This window comes from Oncorhynchus nerka, linkage group LG28, assembly GCF_034236695.1.
Source record: "Oncorhynchus nerka isolate Pitt River linkage group LG28, Oner_Uvic_2.0, whole genome shotgun sequence".
NCBI classification, from domain to species: Eukaryota; Metazoa; Chordata; class Actinopteri; order Salmoniformes; family Salmonidae; genus Oncorhynchus; species Oncorhynchus nerka.
In genome coordinates this window covers 46,353,256-46,371,561 of record NC_088423.1, presented here as the reverse complement: position 1 = coordinate 46,371,561, position 18,306 = coordinate 46,353,256, and the positions used below count along the sequence as shown (strand labels likewise).

The following is an 18,306-nucleotide window of genomic DNA, read 5'->3' as shown; positions in this document are numbered from 1 at the left end:
AGATTCAGCCATGACAAAACCGCTCTACTACTGGAGAGACAGAACATGCTCTAGCCTCTATAGAGGCTTGGTGCCTTGAGGAATTCCAGGGCAAGAGTGGGCAACTGGGCGGTACTCATTAACAGCAGCACTCAGCTCAGGTCCGGTTGTATTCAGTCAGACACAGGTCATCTCCCACAGAATTATTCAACATCCCACACGAGCACAGGGGCATCTAGGCCAATCGAATATGTTGCCTGTGTGCCACAAAGCAGCTTACCAGCATTTCCCACCACAGGGAAGAGAGAGGGAGGGAGGATCCAACAGCCGTTACATCAGCGGAAATTCATTATGCATTGCAGTCTGATGCCCATACATGTGGATAGTGGCCTGACAACATTTACCCTAGCGCGCACGTCACAGCTTGTTCACTGACACCAAAGGGCACTTCACTTGTAGCGTACCACAGAGACAGAGACTGCGCTAGACTTCACTGTGAGAGGATAAGATGAAACTTCAAAAACACAGGCACTGTGACACACACACTTGATAGATTTAGTAGTAATTAGCTGAGTATAGGGATTCCTGTGGGAGAGGAAGTGGAGCGCAGGAGGACATGAGGACTGAAGGAGGTGAGAGTGCCATCTGTAACTAGAACTAGTGGTCGGTCTCTGCTTTGACTCATCATTAGCTGTGTGGCAGCAGCAGGTGTGTGCTTTCACAGCCAGGACTGCCGAGGCTCTCAGGGAGGTCCGGCAGGGAGATGGCACTGATCACACAGATTCACTCTGAGCCCAGTCTGGGGTGGGAGGAGGGTTGTGTGGTTGACAGATGTTGGTGCTAACAGCAACCTGCTCCTCTTCCGTTCGCCCACCTGTGCAGTGCCCATTCGAACACACCGCAGGGCCTAGTCATCATTGCACCAGATGGGATCTCCCACATCTCTATGAACCCTCCCTCCCCTCCGTCTCAGTGCTACTGACGCAGAGGCTGGGTGTCTGAGGGTGTATTCACACTTGGTCACTTTCAGCCAATTTTTGTGAACTAAGTGCGATTCGCTTATTTTTTGGTGCAGCGTGAAGAAAAAGGAACTCCGACCCTTCAAAAGAGCCCACGAAGCAAACCGAACTGAGACCATCTCGAGAGTTCGTTTCACTTGAATTCCATGGTCCGGTTCCCTATTTTTTAGGCAATGTGAACACAAAGCTCTGCAGGTTCCCTTGTCATTATTCCCGCATACACACTAGATTACTGCAACGTCATTTCCCCTGCCATAACCCTTCACATTGGTGCCACAAAAGAGAGAAGATGATATGTAGGGTCGTATTCATTATGCAAATTCTGTTGCAAAGCATTTCTTAAACGGAAGCAGACAGAACGGGGAGAAACCTACCTTGTCCAATAGAAACTCTTGTTTTAGTTCACCTTTTGGCCAATGATTACACCCCAGGTTCGCCGAAAAAAACTTGTGCTGTTTTTGGATATTGATTAGCGATCTTCAAGGATGCACAGACAGTAAAAATGTTTGAGTTTTTAGTTCAGAGTATTTGTTTGGGATATGTGATCTATAGGGTTTAAATAGTGTGAGAAGAAACCAACATATTTGGTGAGAATCACAACATTGAGTACAAAATCATTTCTAGCTCTTAAAAGGGGTCTACAATGGGTGTACAATTTTCAATTACAGCATTATTTAATCAGTGGTTATTATTATGCTATTTATTCTGTTACCAATAATATTTACTATTTTAATAGTATTTTCTGATTGCAAATATTATGTCTCACCTTTAAACTAAATGCAATATTTGCTATTAAAATGTACAGTGCATTTGGAAAGTATTCAGACCCTTGGACTTTTTCCATATTTTGTTGCATTACAGCCTTATTCTAAAATGGATTACATTTTTATTTCCTCATCAATCTAGACACAATGCCCCATAATGACAAAGGAAAAACAGGTTTATAGAATCATTAAAGTTTAGACACACCTACCTATGGGTTTTCCTTTATTTTCACTATTTTCTACATTGTAGAAATTATTAATATGATTATTGAAATGTATTCCAGGTGACTACCTCATGAAGCTGGTTGAGAGAACACCAAGCATGTGCAAAGCTGTCAAGGCAAAGGGTGGATACTTTGAAGAATCTCAAATATAAAATATATCTTGATTTGTTAAACACTTTTTTGATTACTACATGATTCTATTAGTGTTATTTCATAGTTTTGATGTCTTCACTATTATCCTATAATGTAGAAAAATAGTTCTAAAAAAATAGGTCTCTCCAGAGATGTTCAAGTCCGGGCTCTGGCTGGGCCACTCAAGGACATTGAGAATTGTCCCGAGGCCACTCCTGCGTTGTCTTGGCTGCGTGCTTAGGGTCGTTGTCCTGTAGGAAGGTGAACCTTTGCCCCAGTCTGAGGTCCTGAGCACTCTGGGGCAGGTTTCCATCAAGGATCTCTCTGTACTTTGCTCCGTTCATCTTTCCCTCAATCCTGTTATGTCTCCCAGTCCCTGCCGCTGAAAAACATCCCCACAGCATTATGCTGCCACCATCATGATTCACCATAGAAATGGTGCCAGGTTTCCTTCAGATGTGACGCTTGGCATTCAAGCCAAAGAGTTCAATCTTGGTTCCATCAGACCAAAGAATCTTGTTTCTCATGGTCAGAGTCATTAAGGTGCCTTTTTTCAAACTCCAAGCAGGCTGTCATGTGCCTTTTACTAAGGAGTGGCTTCCGTCTGGCCACTCTACCTTAAAGGCCTGATTATTGGAGTGCTGCAGAGATGGCTGTCCTTCTGGAAGGTTCTCCCATCTCCACAGAGGAACTCTGGAGCTCTGTCAGGGTTCTTGGTCTCCCCCAATTACTCAGTTTGGTCAGGCGGCGTGCTCTAAGAAGAGTCTTGTTGGTTCCAAACTTCTTCTATTTGAGAATGATGGAGGCCAGTGTGTTCTTGGGGACCTTCAATGCTGCAGAAATGTTTTGGTACCTTTCCCCAGGTATGTGCTTTCGACACAATCCTGTCTCTGAGCTCTATGGACAATTCATTTGATCTTATGGCTTGGTTTTTGCTCTGATATGCACCGTCAACTGCATGACCTTATATAGACAGATGTGTGCCTTTCCAAATCATGTCCAATCAATTGAATTTACCACAGGTGGATTCCAATCAAGTTGTAGAAATATCTCAAGGATGATCAATGGAAACAGGATTCACCGGAGCTCAATTTCGAGTCTCATAGCAAAGGGTCTGAAAACTTAAGTAAATAAGCTATCGGTTTTTATTTTTAATACAGTTGCAAACATTTCTAAAGACCTGTTTTCGCTTTGTCATTATGGGGTATTGTGTTTAGATTGATGAGGAAAACAACATATTTAATCAATTTTAGAATAAGGCTGTAACATAAAATAAAAAGTTAAGGGGTCTGAACACTTTCCGAATGCACTTGAAGTAGGTATATTTCGCTGTTCCATAACACATTCTGATGGAATGACTTGTCCTGCACTTCGTAAAAACCCACAGTACATTGAGTGAATGTTGGAAAAAGATCTTGGTTCCTCTCTAAACATAGCAATGTGAATGCAAAGAGGACTCGGACCACAAAATAGATGAAGTGAACTGGCAAAAGAGTTGAGTCCTCTTATAAAGGCAAGGGCAGTGTGAACACAAAGAATAGTTATTTAGCTTATTTTTACCCCCTTTTTTCTCCCCAAATTTCGATTGTGTCTCATCGCTGCAACTCCCCAACGGGCTCAGGAGAGGCGAAGGGGGGAGTCATGCGTCCTCCAAAAAAAATGACCCTTAACACCCGCCAGCTTAACCCGGCAGCCAGTCCGCACCAATGTGTCAGAAGAAACACCATTCAACTGGCAACCAGGGTCGCCTGGCCTGCCACAAGGAGTCGCTAGGGCACGATGAGCCAAGTATAGCCTCCCCGGCCAAACCCTCCCCTAACCTGGTCGACGATGGGCCAATTGTGCGGCGTCCTATGGGACTCCCGGCCACGGCCAGTTGTGACACAGCCCGGGAATGAACCTGGGTCTGCAGTAACGCCTCTAGCCCTGTGGCATTACTACAGTGCCTTTCATCCCCTGCGCTACTGGAGAGGTCCAACCCAGCGTTCACTTTAAAGAGGACTGGGATCGGTTGTTTTAAAAAGGACTACATGTGGCCTGCCCGGCTCCCTCTCCCCAGGAAGCGTCTAGACCGGAGCAGCTGGGGTGTTCCAGTGAAAGGCTGGCTGTGGCCATGGCTCGGTGCCAACCTGGCTGTCCACTATAAGCAGCCTATCTACCCACTGCCAATCAGGTCTTGCCACCCAGGGCTACAGCTTCACACACAGTAAATAGTTATACAGTACACTGTAGAAGTGTCAACACTGGGCTCAAAGTGAGGCAGGCAAATAGACACAGAAACCCATCGCCAAGAAGACATGCATAAGTTGACTTTTTTTCTGTTTGTTTAAACTAAGTCAAATTTGGGTATTTTCAATCCTGTGGCTGAAGCATTTCACAGAAAACACAACATATATTTACCAAAGTAAGCATGAGGAGATAAAATAACCACTTACTTGATCCTGTCTGCATCTGATAAGGAGTCCTGCAACAACATAAACATCCCATTACATTTGGCCATTGTGGATATGTTTGCAACAAAACAGAGATTTTGCTGGACTGGCTGTAATTTCCTGAGAATAAAGCATTGTCAAGAAAAAAACCCCCATACAATTCTCAGCTGCCCTGGTAAACTCTGCCATATGGGGGAAAACATTGGTAATTACTTTTAAAAAGGCTATCTACAACCTTGAGGCATTGAGCGAGACGGGCAGTGAGCAGACCTTGGAAAAAGCTGAGACGCACTCTGACAACAATCCACAATGTCAACAATCACTGGCTTTCAAGGTAGAAGTTGAAGCATAAATTGTACACAGGTTCTATGTTTATAATAAAGAATTTTGCACTGCACAGATTCCTTGGTAGTTTTCAGTGTTAGCCACATTTCTGTTGAAGCCAAAGGTTTACAGAGATGAGCAGCCAGGGCATAAGTTTAAATTGTGTCTCTCTTAGCTGCATAGGTCAATAAGTACACGCCTCATGGAGCTATGAAATCAATTTGACAGCCCCTGTCATTCTGCCAACTAAAAATGCCATCCGTTTACACAGAGGGGCCATCTGCACATCTACAGCACTTAAGAGGCTAGTTATCAGCATTAGATTTAAGAATACGGTAGTCTCATCTCTGTAGGATAATTGCACTTTAATAATTAAGAATAATAACATTTGGTCCCCACACGTTGTTATTCGATATTCGTCATTGCAGAACCAATTATATTTTTGTAAACTTAAGTTTACCATTTTCACTTAGAAAATAAAGACAAACTGCATGGACAAAATTTTGGCACCCCGGAGCTAGTACTTGGTTGCACAGCCTTTGGCCAAGATAACAGCAGACCAACTCTTATTTTAGCCATCGTTGAGCTTGCTGAACCTTTCTACTGGCAATTTTGCAGATTGCTCTGGCCAATCCAGAACAGTCCACTGTTTTTTATTGAACTATTCCAGTGTGCTTTTGATGTTTCTTTGGAGTTGTCCTGCTGGAAGACCCACAACCTTCAACAAAGACAGCTTTTGGACACAAGGTTGAACATTACACTCAAACACCTTCATAATTGGCTGATTTCATGATGTCACACATTCAAGGCTCACAGTACCAGAGGCAGCAAAGCAACCCCACAGCATTGTCGAACCTCCCTCATGTTTGATTGTAGGGAGGGTGTACATTTCTTTGAATGCTTAATTTGGTTGTTGGTTAACATAGGAAGACCTCACTGTGGAAGGAGACACAAGAAAGCCCGATTGATGCATGAAACCCACCTAAACCAGCCTAAATACTGGGGGAAATGATCTACGGACCAAGTTCTTTGACTATAGAGATCAGTGCTGTATTTACTGACAACTAAATTAAGTTTTCAATTTAAGAAAAACACCCTCCCTACAATCAAACATGGGGGAGGTTCGACAATGCTGTGGGGTTGCTTTGCTGCCTCTGGTACTGGGCGCCTTTAACGTGTGCAAGACATGAAATCAGCAAATCATGTGTTTTGGGGTCCTGTGTTCAACCTAGTGTCCAAAAACTGGGTCTCCATTGATGGTTTTGGGTCTTGCACCAAACCAATGACCCCAAACACACATCAAAAAGCACCCAGGAATGGTTCAAAAAGAGATGCTGGACTGTTGGAGTGGCCAGCAAAGAGTCCAGATCTGAATCACATCCATAACCTATGGCAAGAGCTGAAAACAGCAGTTGGTGGAGGGCACCCCTCAAACATTGAAGAATTAGAGCAATTTGCTGCTGAAAAGTAGGCAAAATTATCAGTAGAAATGTCCAGCAAGCTCATTGGTGACTCCAAGAAGCATTTGTTGGCAGTTATCTTGACCAAAAGCTGTGCAACCGAGTACTAGCTCCAGGTTGCCAAAAATGTGTCCATTTGTCTTAAGTTAACAAAAATAAAATTGGTTCTGCAATGTTGACAATCGAATAACAAGATGAGAACAGACACTTTTCAATTTCTAATTATTTTAGAATTTTTGGGGGATTTTTCTTTTTTTAAACGAAAAGTGAGCCAATATATTTGGCTGCAACTGTAGCTAGAGCAGAATACCGTACAATAAAATAAAGATATCTAAAAGTAAAATGATAGACTCACATGACACAGCTGCACAAGACTGAACTTTTCAGTTTGGATTGAACTAGAATGCTGGCTAGTGAATGCCACTTGAACACTCTTTCAAGCCATCTAGGGAGATGACTTACCTTCCGTTAATGGCGAATGTAATTTCTATTTATAATATAACGAGAGTTGTAGCTAAGCAACTCGCAGGTTGAATAATCTCTCGACACAATACACAGAAATTGGTTGAGAAGGCTTCCAATTATTTTTCTGGAAGGCGTACAACAATGAACGGGGGAAAGAAGGAGAAATTCTCCTCACATACCTTGATCTGTGATAAAATTGAAAAAGAGCTGTGTTGTGATACAGTTGTCACTTGTTCCCTCTCAGATTGAGGAGGCTGGGGCATGTATTTAGCTGTGGGTCTACTCATAGTGTCTTTGTGCTGTGTCCTGGTCTCCAGCTGAGAGGGCTGGTGCTGGTGATGCTCCCCTTGCCGACTCTTGTCCTCCCAATCAGTCTCACTGCTGCGTCGGGAGCTGGAGTCCCCTCCACCCCCCACATGACTGTAGATGGGCCCCTCCATTTTGGGCCTTGCTCCCTCTCGATGGGGGTCTGCCCTGACAGGGTCTGCCCTACTCTTCTTTACATCCTGGTCGGGGCTGTCCTTCCTAAGGGGGATGCGCCAGGTCTTTGGCCGGCCCTCTTTGTCCTTCCTGGAAGGCCTGTCCCTGTTCAGCGCCGAGGACCACTCGTCCCACGGCCGGCTCTTCTCAGATTTCCTCTCGGCTCCTCGCTTCTTCACTTCAGGAGTCTGGGGGGCATTCTGTGCCTGGTGCTGGTTACCCTTAGCTGGTCTTGGGGCCTCTTGCTTTTTTCCACCCAGCATCTGCATTCTGGCAGGGCAGATGACCCTAGTGGTGACATCATTCAGGAAGTTGGAGAATTTCAACTTATTTTCCAGAAACTGTATCTTTCTCTCTGAGGGCGCTGAGCTGGATGAGGTAGAAGATGGGGAAACCTGTCTGATAGAAGAGGTCTTGCCCAGATCCTTCCTCTCAGTCTCCCTGTCCAGAGACTTGCTCTCGGGTTTCCGGCCACGGCACTGGCCCAGCATTTCAACAGACTTGGACTTCCTGAGGTCTGAGAAGTGTGCGCCCAGCTGGTTGGGCTGCTTTAGGATCCCCTTAGGAGGGAGGGCTGGTCTCTGGAAGGATGTCTGCTGGTGGTGCTGACCACCTCTGGGCACCAGGATCTCTGCATTGTCCTTGAAGGCCAGCGAGCGCTCCATGCTACGACTGGACTGGGCTATGGAGGCGGAGTGGCCACCTCGCTGGGAGTCCTCTGAGCTGAGGTCCTCGTCTCCAGATAGAGCGAGTAAGCCCTCACTGCGGCTCAAGAAGTGGCTCGTCCCCTGTAGATCCCTGGCTGTCTGGTTGGCAGTGACACCCACGGTGATGCCTCCATGGCTGAAGATGCGGGGTGGGGGCAGGACGGTAAGCTCCAGGCTAGACAGGCTGGAGACGTCCAGTTCGCTGTCCGAGAGCAGAGACCAGGAGGGGGAGAATATATTGCGGCCCTCAGGACTAACTGGGCATTTCGGGTAGGGGTCTGTGAACCTTGATCGCTGAAAACCTGGGGTATGGTTTGGAATGCGAATTACCTGGCAGGGGTCAGGCAGGTTGGGGCCAGCGGTGTGGGCAGGCGGCGTGCTCCCACTAAGGTCCTCTCGAAACAAGGGCAGGCTGTTTCGTGTCTCGCGGTGCTGAGGCGGAGCCTTGCGGTAAGGCTTCCTGGCCGGGGCAGCGCTCGTCATCCTTGGCGTTCAGCGTCTGTCTGTCTGTCCGTTCTGTTATTCCTGCCAGGAGACAAGCATTAGATGTGGTGGAAGTAGCAGCAGCCCTGAGTCCTGCTCTGTGCAAAAAGCCAGCTGTAAAGGTCTGTGTCCAGTTCCCCAGTCTTTCTCTCCCTCTCTCACACAACCATTCTCTCTCTCCCTGGCTCTCTACTCTGCCGCTCTCGCTCTCTCCTAAAGTGGCTGCAACGAAAAAGTGGTTTGAATCAATAGGGCTTTGAGAGCAGCAGCATTGGACAGTAAAGAAAGTGGCTGCCTGGTGCAGACTGTTAGTGGTGGAGAGTGGAGGGAGGGGTTTGGGATGCCACTTCAAATGAACATCATACACATGTCAATTTGTGTTGTGATGTGGAGGGCTTTAAAATATCTGCTCTCAGAATTCTGCCTGCAGAGTATGTGTATATGTGCAATAGAAAGAGAGGAAAATCTGAGCATGCCCTCAAGCCTACGATTGATTACAAGCAGAAGTGTGTTTCCAATAGAGGAACTCTTAAACTCCAGTCCACGGGCTGGCAGAATTGATTATAGTGGGCTAAGTTTAGAACGGGAAAACAAGCCACATTCGTTAGGGGGGGGGGGGGGGGGGTGGATTCATTTCCTACCAAACCATGGACCACAAGCACACACTGATGCACCGGAAGGTACTTTTAGGAACACATGCACACCGATACCCACACTAGTGACTAAAAAGCTTAAAGCTGAACAAGAGAAGGACGCGTCACTATATCCATTCTGATTGATAACTTGGCTTCCGCTGAGTCACTCTATAGCCCTGTGGATCCAATTGCCAGTGAGTGGAGAAACACCATAGAGCTGCCTATGCTTCCTGCCAGCACAGACTAGGATACTGTAGTCCTCTCTATATCCATTATACAATGTTGCTAATGCCAGTCTGATGCACTCATTGCAGTGTAAGCCATAGAAATCATTTCAAGAGGTTCAGATAGAAAAAAGGTAGATTGAAGGACAACCATTTGTATCCCTGATGAGAGCATTCTGAAATAAATAATGATTAGGAAAACGTTATTGTGGAATATAGTAAGGTCTCAACCCCCTCTTCAGTCTAACAGCGTGTTTTTACCAGCAAGAGAAGTACTGCCCCCATTCATTTTCAGCGAGGGCACGCTGAGAAATGTGCAGGGGATTGTGGGAAGGTGAGCAGTGAGAACCCTGCTAGCAAAGCAGTAGAAAAAGTTGAGCTCTATTTTATGCAAATTTCACACAACCACCATTGCCAACTGAGGAGCAGATGTTTGCTTGATTATCTTCCGTTCATGAAACATAGTTCTGCATGTAATTTTATCCGGGCAAGCAAAAACAAAAAAAGATGGAGGAAAGCCAATCACCGCTATGTCTTGTTTTCCAATTCTATATAAAGTTGCGATGCTAGAATACAGACAAAATCAGAAGGTCAATGGGATAGAGTAAGATTGCAGAGAGATAAAACATTATGGAGTCTTAAAGGAGGCCTGGGTAAGGCCAAAATGTCATATGCCAACTTCGATGAATTATTTCTCAATTATGCTTTTAGATACAAAATGTCAAACGTCAACAATCCATCCTCCAAATGACCATTCAATTCATTACATTTTGTGAAAATCCCCCAAATCAGTATTTTTTTTCTGATGGGTCTTCTAAGTTAAAGCTCTGCCTGAAAAACACCATTATTATAACTGATAAGGCCAAGTTTACGATATCTTATAAAAGGAAGTCAAACTTCAGCTTATCAGAGATGAAATCACTTACAGTGAATCTGAAGTGACAGCCCTCAATTGGAACATGAACATTTTTGAATGCCATTTCCCTAAAGACAGTATTTGAATGAGACACAGGGGGTCTGGGTAAATGAGTGCACGAGTTAATCAGCCTTGGAATGAATGATCAGACGCAATTACAGCACAGAGCCAGTCAGGTAAAGGAACCGTGAGTGTATGTCTGAAATTACAGCACATCAAATGAAATGATTCTGATTAAAGGAGGATGACATCTCAATACTAGTTGCTAGCAGGTACAGCGGTATTTAGAACAAAGTCAAATTGACTACAGCACACTATAGCAAAGCCTAGTCACTGACATACTTGTGTACGTGACATGAAATCTAATAAACTATTCTGAGCTGATGCATGATGATACTGACATGCTGCAAGAGATTAAATAGATGCCACAAGCCAACATCATTGAAAAGGAAAGGGTGCAACACTCGCACACCATAAAACATTCATTGTTTTATTTATGGTAATATAAGCAATGTAAAATATGTTTAAAAAAAAGATATATATATATTTTCTTTTAAAGATTTTCACACCACAAGATCCCATTTTCTAAAACGACTTGAAAAAAACTAAACAGCATCATCATTATGGGAAAACACAGCTCTTCCACCTTAAAATAATGACACACAGGAGCAGATACATATTAGGGATGTGACAAATGGAAAATATCTTCACGTTTAAACCGCCTTTTTTTGTAATCATCAGTTTTTCATCAAAACCATACGAAAAGGTCAGAAAATTCCACGTCTCAATTCACAATCCTGCTGCCAGCAACGGTTTGGGTCTCACACTGCGTCCCTTTCAAAAAGTTTAAGCCTTGCACCTGTACTACCATTGCTGCAAAGTAGGGTGCACCATATATCGGTGAACATATTGGAGTCGGCCGAAATTAGTTAAAAATGCCAACATCGGCCCGATGTCTAGTTTAACGAAGATGTGCAAAACCGATGTCAAAGCTGACGTGGATACCTATATAATGTAGGTGGTACATGATGTAATGACACCACATAAGAAGTTGGAGCAACACAGCATTCCTAACCTAGCCCACAATGTCTGCTGTGTGGAGTGAGCATTCAACAAGTCCAGCAGTCATTTGAAAGAGTAAGAAAATTTAAGCGAGACAACTCAAAGGCGAAATCCATTAAAGCCAATTCAGGAATTCATTACCATTGACAATCAACCGTTCTCTGTCATGGGTGATGTTGGCTTTCGCCGACTGGTCGAGCACCGGTACACACTACCAAGTGCGCTATTTTTCAGACGTTGCCCTACTGGAGTTTCACAGTAAGAGAGTCACTGCTATTAGCTTGTTAACATACATACTATGGAATGCCGTTTGGGTCATTGTGTGTCAAATAATATACAGTAGCACTGTCAAAGCTGTAAAAAAAAAAAAAGTCTGCAAACAAGCAAACACCGGCCACAAAAAATGTGTTTAAAATACCGCGTTGGTAATAAAGCATAATTTGTTCGACCGCAACTTCTGGGGTAGCTAGCTTTAGCTTGGTACCTAGCTAGTACTAATACAACCAGCCTGAAAACAATGACCAGCAGAAACTGCAGTCATTTTCATTATTCTTACCAATGATTTAGGAATCCTTGTGAGTAAGTATTAGCTAGGTTGCCACTTGTTTGCCTATTGAAAATTAAATTAGCCAGCTACTTAACCCTTTTGCCCAAAGCTAACGTTATAAGCAGCCAGCTAGCTTCATCTGGCTAGTGAGGCTCGACCGGACCGGGTTATGTGTTGTGAAGCTAGCCACAATAAGGATTAGGCACAATAGTGGGTATAAAATAAAAGTATATAATTGACAGTGATGCAAATGAATACAAATAGTAGAATTATGCCATACTTTGATTTAAGGCTAACCGCAAAGTCCACTATTGTGGCTAGCTTCACATAGATGGGTCCGACCACCATTAATTAAACAACTGTCTTGTAAATTAGGGTTATTTTAGATGACACCTAGCTATGCTACTATAACAAATTGTGTAAATTTGCTATGTTTATGGGGAAGAACATTGTTTGCATCCATGAGCTAGCTAGCTTTTTTATGACCAGCACTGTAGGTGTGCGAGGTAACTTTACCAGCATCCTAGCATACTTATCGATGAACCGTTGTGACAGCGTAATCAATGTGCATTAACTACGTAGAAAATTAATGAACGCGTTAAATTATGTGATGTGCTGTCATATTCAGGTCCTGATTGGTCAAATAGTGTTATTTGACACGTCAAATAGTGTATCTTTTTTGACACGCAAAGACCCAAACGGCGTTCCATAGAAATCCTGGTTCAGACTGAAATGACTAAACAAATTAACAATGAAACAGCACAGCAAGTAAATTGAAAGAAATAGGTTGATTGTTTTACTGGTAACAGGGACATACGTAAATGCCAACAAAATAACTTTTTGGTCAGTGTGGTGTGCGTGTAACCTTTATTTAACTGGACAAGTCAGTTAAGAACAAATTCTTATTAACAATGACGGCCTACCCCGGCCAAACCCGGACGACGTTGAGCCAATTGTGCGCTGCCCTATGAGACTCCTAATCACAGCCGGATGTGATACAGCCTGGATTCAAACCAGGGACTGTAGTGACTCCTCTTGCACTGAGATGCAGTGCCTTAGACCTCTGCATCCATGTGTGTTTTAACTATTCAACTGTACTACAATGCTTAAAAGGCCGCTAAATCGGCCAAAAATGTCATATCGGTGCATCGCTACTGCAAAGTTTACACTTCCTCATTTAACTTCTCAAAAATTGCCATACAGGACTTCACTGCTGTCACTTGCCTTTCTCTGCCATTTTTCCAACTTAACAACGATGGAGAGTCGACATTTCCCATTTCTGAGTGTCAAGATTCGAGTCCACAAGGAATTGACTCCTAAGATTCAGTATTTTGGGTACGGAGGAGACTGATTAGTTGCCGTACTTCCAAGAACAAACACCAGCATCATTCATAGCAAGCTAGCTAGGGATGGAGAGAGAGGGGAGGGGTACAGTATAGGCAGGTCGGCCACCAGACAGACAGCGTCAGAACCATGTACTAGGCCTATCTATCGGCAAACAAACGCTGTATCTCACAATTTCTTGGCTTGCAATGTTTTGCAACTTCAGTACAGCAGGGCCTTTCATCAATGAATAGGATATTCTACAAGCACAGAATGAAAGCTTAACACACACTCGCATCATAAGCAAAGAGAAAGAGCTGGCGAGCCATCGCAAGGGAGAGTGCAGGCAGAAAGAACCGTGCACATGCAGTGCCTTCGTAAAGTATTCAGACCCCTTGACTTTTTCCACATTTTGTTACTTCACAGCCTTATTCCAAAATCTATTAAATAAATAACAATTCCTCAGCAATCTACACACAATACCCCAAAATGACAAAGTGAAAACAGGTTTATAGAAATGTTTGCACATTAGGAGGGGTGCGTCACTTGAGTGGGTTGAGTCACTGACGTGATCTTGCGGTCTGTGTTAGCGCCCCCATTGGGTTCATGCCGTGGGGGAGATCTTCGTGGGATATAGCCTCGTCTTAGGGTAGTAAGTTGGTGGTTTGAATATATCCCTCTAGTGGTCTGGGGGATGTGCTTTGGCAAAGTGGGTGGGTTTGTATCCTGTCTGGTTGGCCCTGTCAGGGGGTATCATCGGATGGGGCCACAGTGTCTCCCGACCCCTCCGGTCTCAGCTTCCAGTATTTATGCTGCAATAGTTTGTGTATCGGGGGGTTAGGGTCAGTCTTATATCTGGAGTATTTCTCCTGTCTTCAAATCAAATTTTATTAGTCACATGCAATGAATACAACAGTGAAATGCTTACTTACGAGCCCCTAAACAACAATGAAGTTTTAAAAAATACAGATAAGAATAAGAAATAAAAATAAGTCATTAAAGAGCTGCAATGAAATAACAATAGCGAGACTATATACAGGGGGGTACCGATACAGAGTCAATGTGCAGACGGTGAGTTGAGGTAATATGTACATGTAGGTAGAGTTATTAAAGTGACTATGCATTGATGATAACAACAGAGATTGTGGGGATGTTTTTCTGCAGCAGCGACTGGGAGACTAGTCAGAATGATGAATGAAGCAAAGTACAGAGAGATTCTTGATGAAAACCTGCTTCAGAGGGCTCAGGACCTGAGACTGGAGCAAAGGTTCACCTTCATACAGGACAACGATCCTAAGCACACAGCCAAGACAATGCAGAAGTGGCTTCGGGACAAGTCTCTGAATGTTCTTGAGCGGCCCAGCCAGAGCCCGGACTTGAACCCAATCGAACATCTCTGGAGAAACTTGAAAATAGCTGTGCAGCAACACTCCTCATCCAACCTGACAGAGCTTGAGAAGATCTTCAGAGAGGAATGGGAGAAACTCCCCAAATACAGGTGTGCCAAGCTTGTAGCGTCGTACCCAAGAAGACTCAAGGCTGTAATCACTGCCAAAGGTGCTTCAACAAAGTACTGAGTACATTTACTTATGTAAATGTAATTCCTTTTTCATTATAAATTTGCAATAAAATCTATAAACCTGTTTTGGCTTTGTCATTATGGGTGTAGATTGACGAGGGGAAAAAAGCTTTAAATAAATTTTAGAGTAACAAAAAAATTGGAAAAAGTCAAGGGGTTTGAAAACTTCTCTAATGCACTGTATATTTCGGGGCGGCAGGTAGCCTAGTGGTTAGAGCATTGGGCCAGTAAGGTTGCTAGATCGAATCCCTGAGCTGACAAGGTAGAAATCTATCGTTCTGCCCCTGAACAAGGTAGTTAACCCACTGTTCCCCGGTAGGCCATCATTGGAAATATGAATTTGTTCTTAACTGACATGCCTAGTTAAATAAAAGTTGTTTTTTTTTATTCTTGGTAATCTCCCTCTCGCAATATCTTGACTTGCATTCCTCGCAAATTTACCAAAGTAACCTAAAGTTCGCCTCTTACGGTCCGATTTTATTTAAGCTAGTTAGGCTATAACAAGGTACATAATATGGATGTGATAACTGCACTGTGATTTTATACTGTACTGTGCTAAACATACTGTACTGAAATAAATCTAGATAAAATGATTCTACGAAAATAAGCACCATACTCAAGTTATTCCAGCGATGTCCTCATCCACAGGTTCCTAAGTCACAGGCATTCTGAAACACACAAAAGAGCAGGCTGAATTTAGATCAAAAGGGTTAGAGAAAAGTAGCCAATAGTTAGCGATTTCATTTCACACGTGATAGAAAGGATTCCGTGCATGTGCTGCTATGCTGGGTTCCCTCCTCTAGAATCGTGAAGCACCAGGGGACTCACTCACCTGAGACAACCCTACCAACATTCTGTAATGACGTCCACTGGGATTTGAGTGACATTGTTCACAATGATAACAGGTTTCAAAAATGGGTCACTGAAAATCCAAGAACTTTTCACACACTCAAAACTGTTCTGAGGCCCCCTCACGAAAATGTTCAATCAAATATTGAGCAGTGTGACACAAGTGGAAATTCACACATGGTTGACAGCAGGACTCTTCCCACAACATTCAGTGCTCCACTTTTCTGATCTTCAATTACCGTTGATTTGGTGGCAGTTATATACTGAACAAATATATAAAACGCAACATGCAAAAATTTCAACGATTTTACTGAGTTACAGGTCATGTAAGGAAATCTGATTTCACATGACTGGGCAGGGGCGCAGCCATGGGTTCGCCTGGGAAGGCATAGGCCCACCCACTTGGGAGCCAAGTCCACCCACTTGGGAGAAAGGCTCAGCCAATCACTATTCGTTTTTCCAAGCAAAGGGGCTTTAAAATAAGACAGAAATACTCCTCAGTTTCATCAGGTGTCCGGGTGGCTGGTATCAGACTATCCCGCAGGTCAAGAAGTCGGATGTGGAAGTCCTTTTCTGGCGTGGTTATACGTGGTCTGTGTTTGTGAGGCTGGTTGGACGTACTGCCAAATTCTCTAAAACGACATTGGAGGCAGCTTATGGTAGAGCAATGAACATTCAATTCTCGGCTACTGTGTCGCCACCATCCTCGATGCTAGGTACCTGGACCGCTACTTCGATGCAGACTAGAAACAGAGTTCAGGTGAAATGTTAAACACAGCTCGATGGAAGATTGAAATGGACCCATGACAGCTAATCAAATGGCTACCCAAACTATGCATTGTTTCCTGCCACACACCCAACAACCGCTCTTTTAAGCCGTTGCTACTCTCTGTTTATCCTCTATGCATAGTCACTTTAACTTATCCTACATGTACATATTTCCTCAAATAGCCCGACTAACCGGTGCACCCGCACATTGACTCTGTACCAGTACCACTTGTATATAGCCTCGCTACTGTTATTTTTTAAATTTTTTTATTTACTTATTTACTTATCTATTGTTTACTTCATACCTTTTAAAAAAAAACTTAAACTGCACTGTTGGTTAAGAGCTTGTAAGTAAGCATTTCGCTCTAAGGTCTACACCGGTTGTATTCGGCGCACGTGACAAACAGAGGTGAAACTTCACTGCTTGACATGTATGATAAAATCCGGGTTGAGAATGAAACGACTGAACAAATGAACAATGAAACAGCACAGCAAGTAAGTTAAAGAAATACGTTTTGATGATGTTTTACTGGTAATGGGGATATACGTAAATGCCAACAAAATAACTTTTTGCTCAGTGTGTGCGTTTCAAATATTCAACTGTACTAGAATGCTTAAAAGGCCGCACAAAATGTAAATATCGTTGTCAGGTAGCGTATGTTTAAATGGAGAATACTCTTGTTTAACACAGCGAGTGTTTCATATTGCTGTAAGATCTCTTGAAGGCGATATATATGTATTTCTTTTTCTAAATAAATCCAGCTTAAAACAACATTTTAAATGGTTTACTACAGCTTTCCAGTTAAATATTTTCCACTGTCTCTTCTGTTCTCACAAAGTCTATCTGCCTTGACCTGATCCAATACCATATTTATTCAGTGTAAAAGTGCTCTTTCTTTTGTGCCGTTCAGGGCCTTTTGCTGTGGATAAGCAAGCCCTGCAGGGGGATGTGGCAGAGAATAACACATGAAGGCCTGTGCGATGGCCGCCAGCAATGCGTGACAATCAGCCGGTGGTACTGATGAATACAGCCACATGCGCATACAGACACACACAAGTCTGCAAAGTGCAAACCCGTACGCGCACAAACACACACACACACACACTTCAGTTCCAACACAGTCTCACACTCTCCAATGGCACTACCTCAGACCACCATCATCGTATCTACCCCACAGGCTGAGACACAGCAAGGCCATTACTCATCATAAAGTATTCCATGTTTTAATAAAATCTTCACAGTACCATGGCTAACCGGCAGGGGTTAATATTTATCTGAGGACCAGAGACAGTAAAGAGGGCTGCTTCTAAAAAGTGGCACACAGCAGTGTGTGATATTTTACTTAATTGAAAATCATGATGATTACAAACTAGGAGAAAATGGAACACAGGCTGCTTTTACACAAGCAGCCCAATTCTGATCTTGATCTTGATTTCACTAATTGGTCTTTTGACCAATCAGATCAGCTCTGGAAAAGAGCTAATGTGAAAAGATTGATGCGATTGACCAATTAGTGACAAAAATATAAGAATTGTGTTGACTGTCTAAACACAGCCATAGTGTCGTCCTCCCCAAGGTCACCCACAGTGTTTTAGAAAGGGCTCATTTACTATTGAACAAGCCAGTCAACATTAGGGAATCAGATTCCATTTTTAAAGTCTAAATTAGGCTTACAGCCTAAGGGCACAGCTATGGGAAGAGCACTACCACAGAGCTTTATGATGTTATGAGCCATAGAAATATTATTATTATTTTAAGAGCCATCTTTACGGCCACCCTGAACAGCGGGGTTGGTTTAGGAGAACCCTAATGGTGATGTGTTTCCTTTGCCTCTGCCCTGGCAGCACTCTGTTTATAACTGATGGGATGTTGCTCCTCCTTATCGGTGCAACCCCTGCTGTCATTTTGTGCGAATGTGTCTCGTTAGATGGCT

General features: G+C 43.6%; 1 protein-coding gene across 1 annotated transcript in view; it reads right to left on the bottom strand.

Moving 5' to 3' along the window:
* The window catches only part of LOC115113308 (tight junction-associated protein 1-like), a 121,680-nt gene that overhangs the window by 38,852 nt on the left and 64,522 nt on the right, over window positions 1-18,306 (bottom strand). The window contains exons 3-5 of the mRNA XM_029640822.2: window positions 15,372-15,423; window positions 8,317-8,511; window positions 4,554-4,582 (exon numbers count right to left, since the gene is read on the bottom strand). Coding sequence (XP_029496682.2) covers window positions 4,554-4,582; window positions 8,317-8,469 — 182 coding nt within the window. The 5' untranslated portion in view covers window positions 8,470-8,511; window positions 15,372-15,423. The remainder of the gene's footprint in view (window positions 1-4,553; window positions 4,583-8,316; window positions 8,512-15,371; window positions 15,424-18,306) is intronic.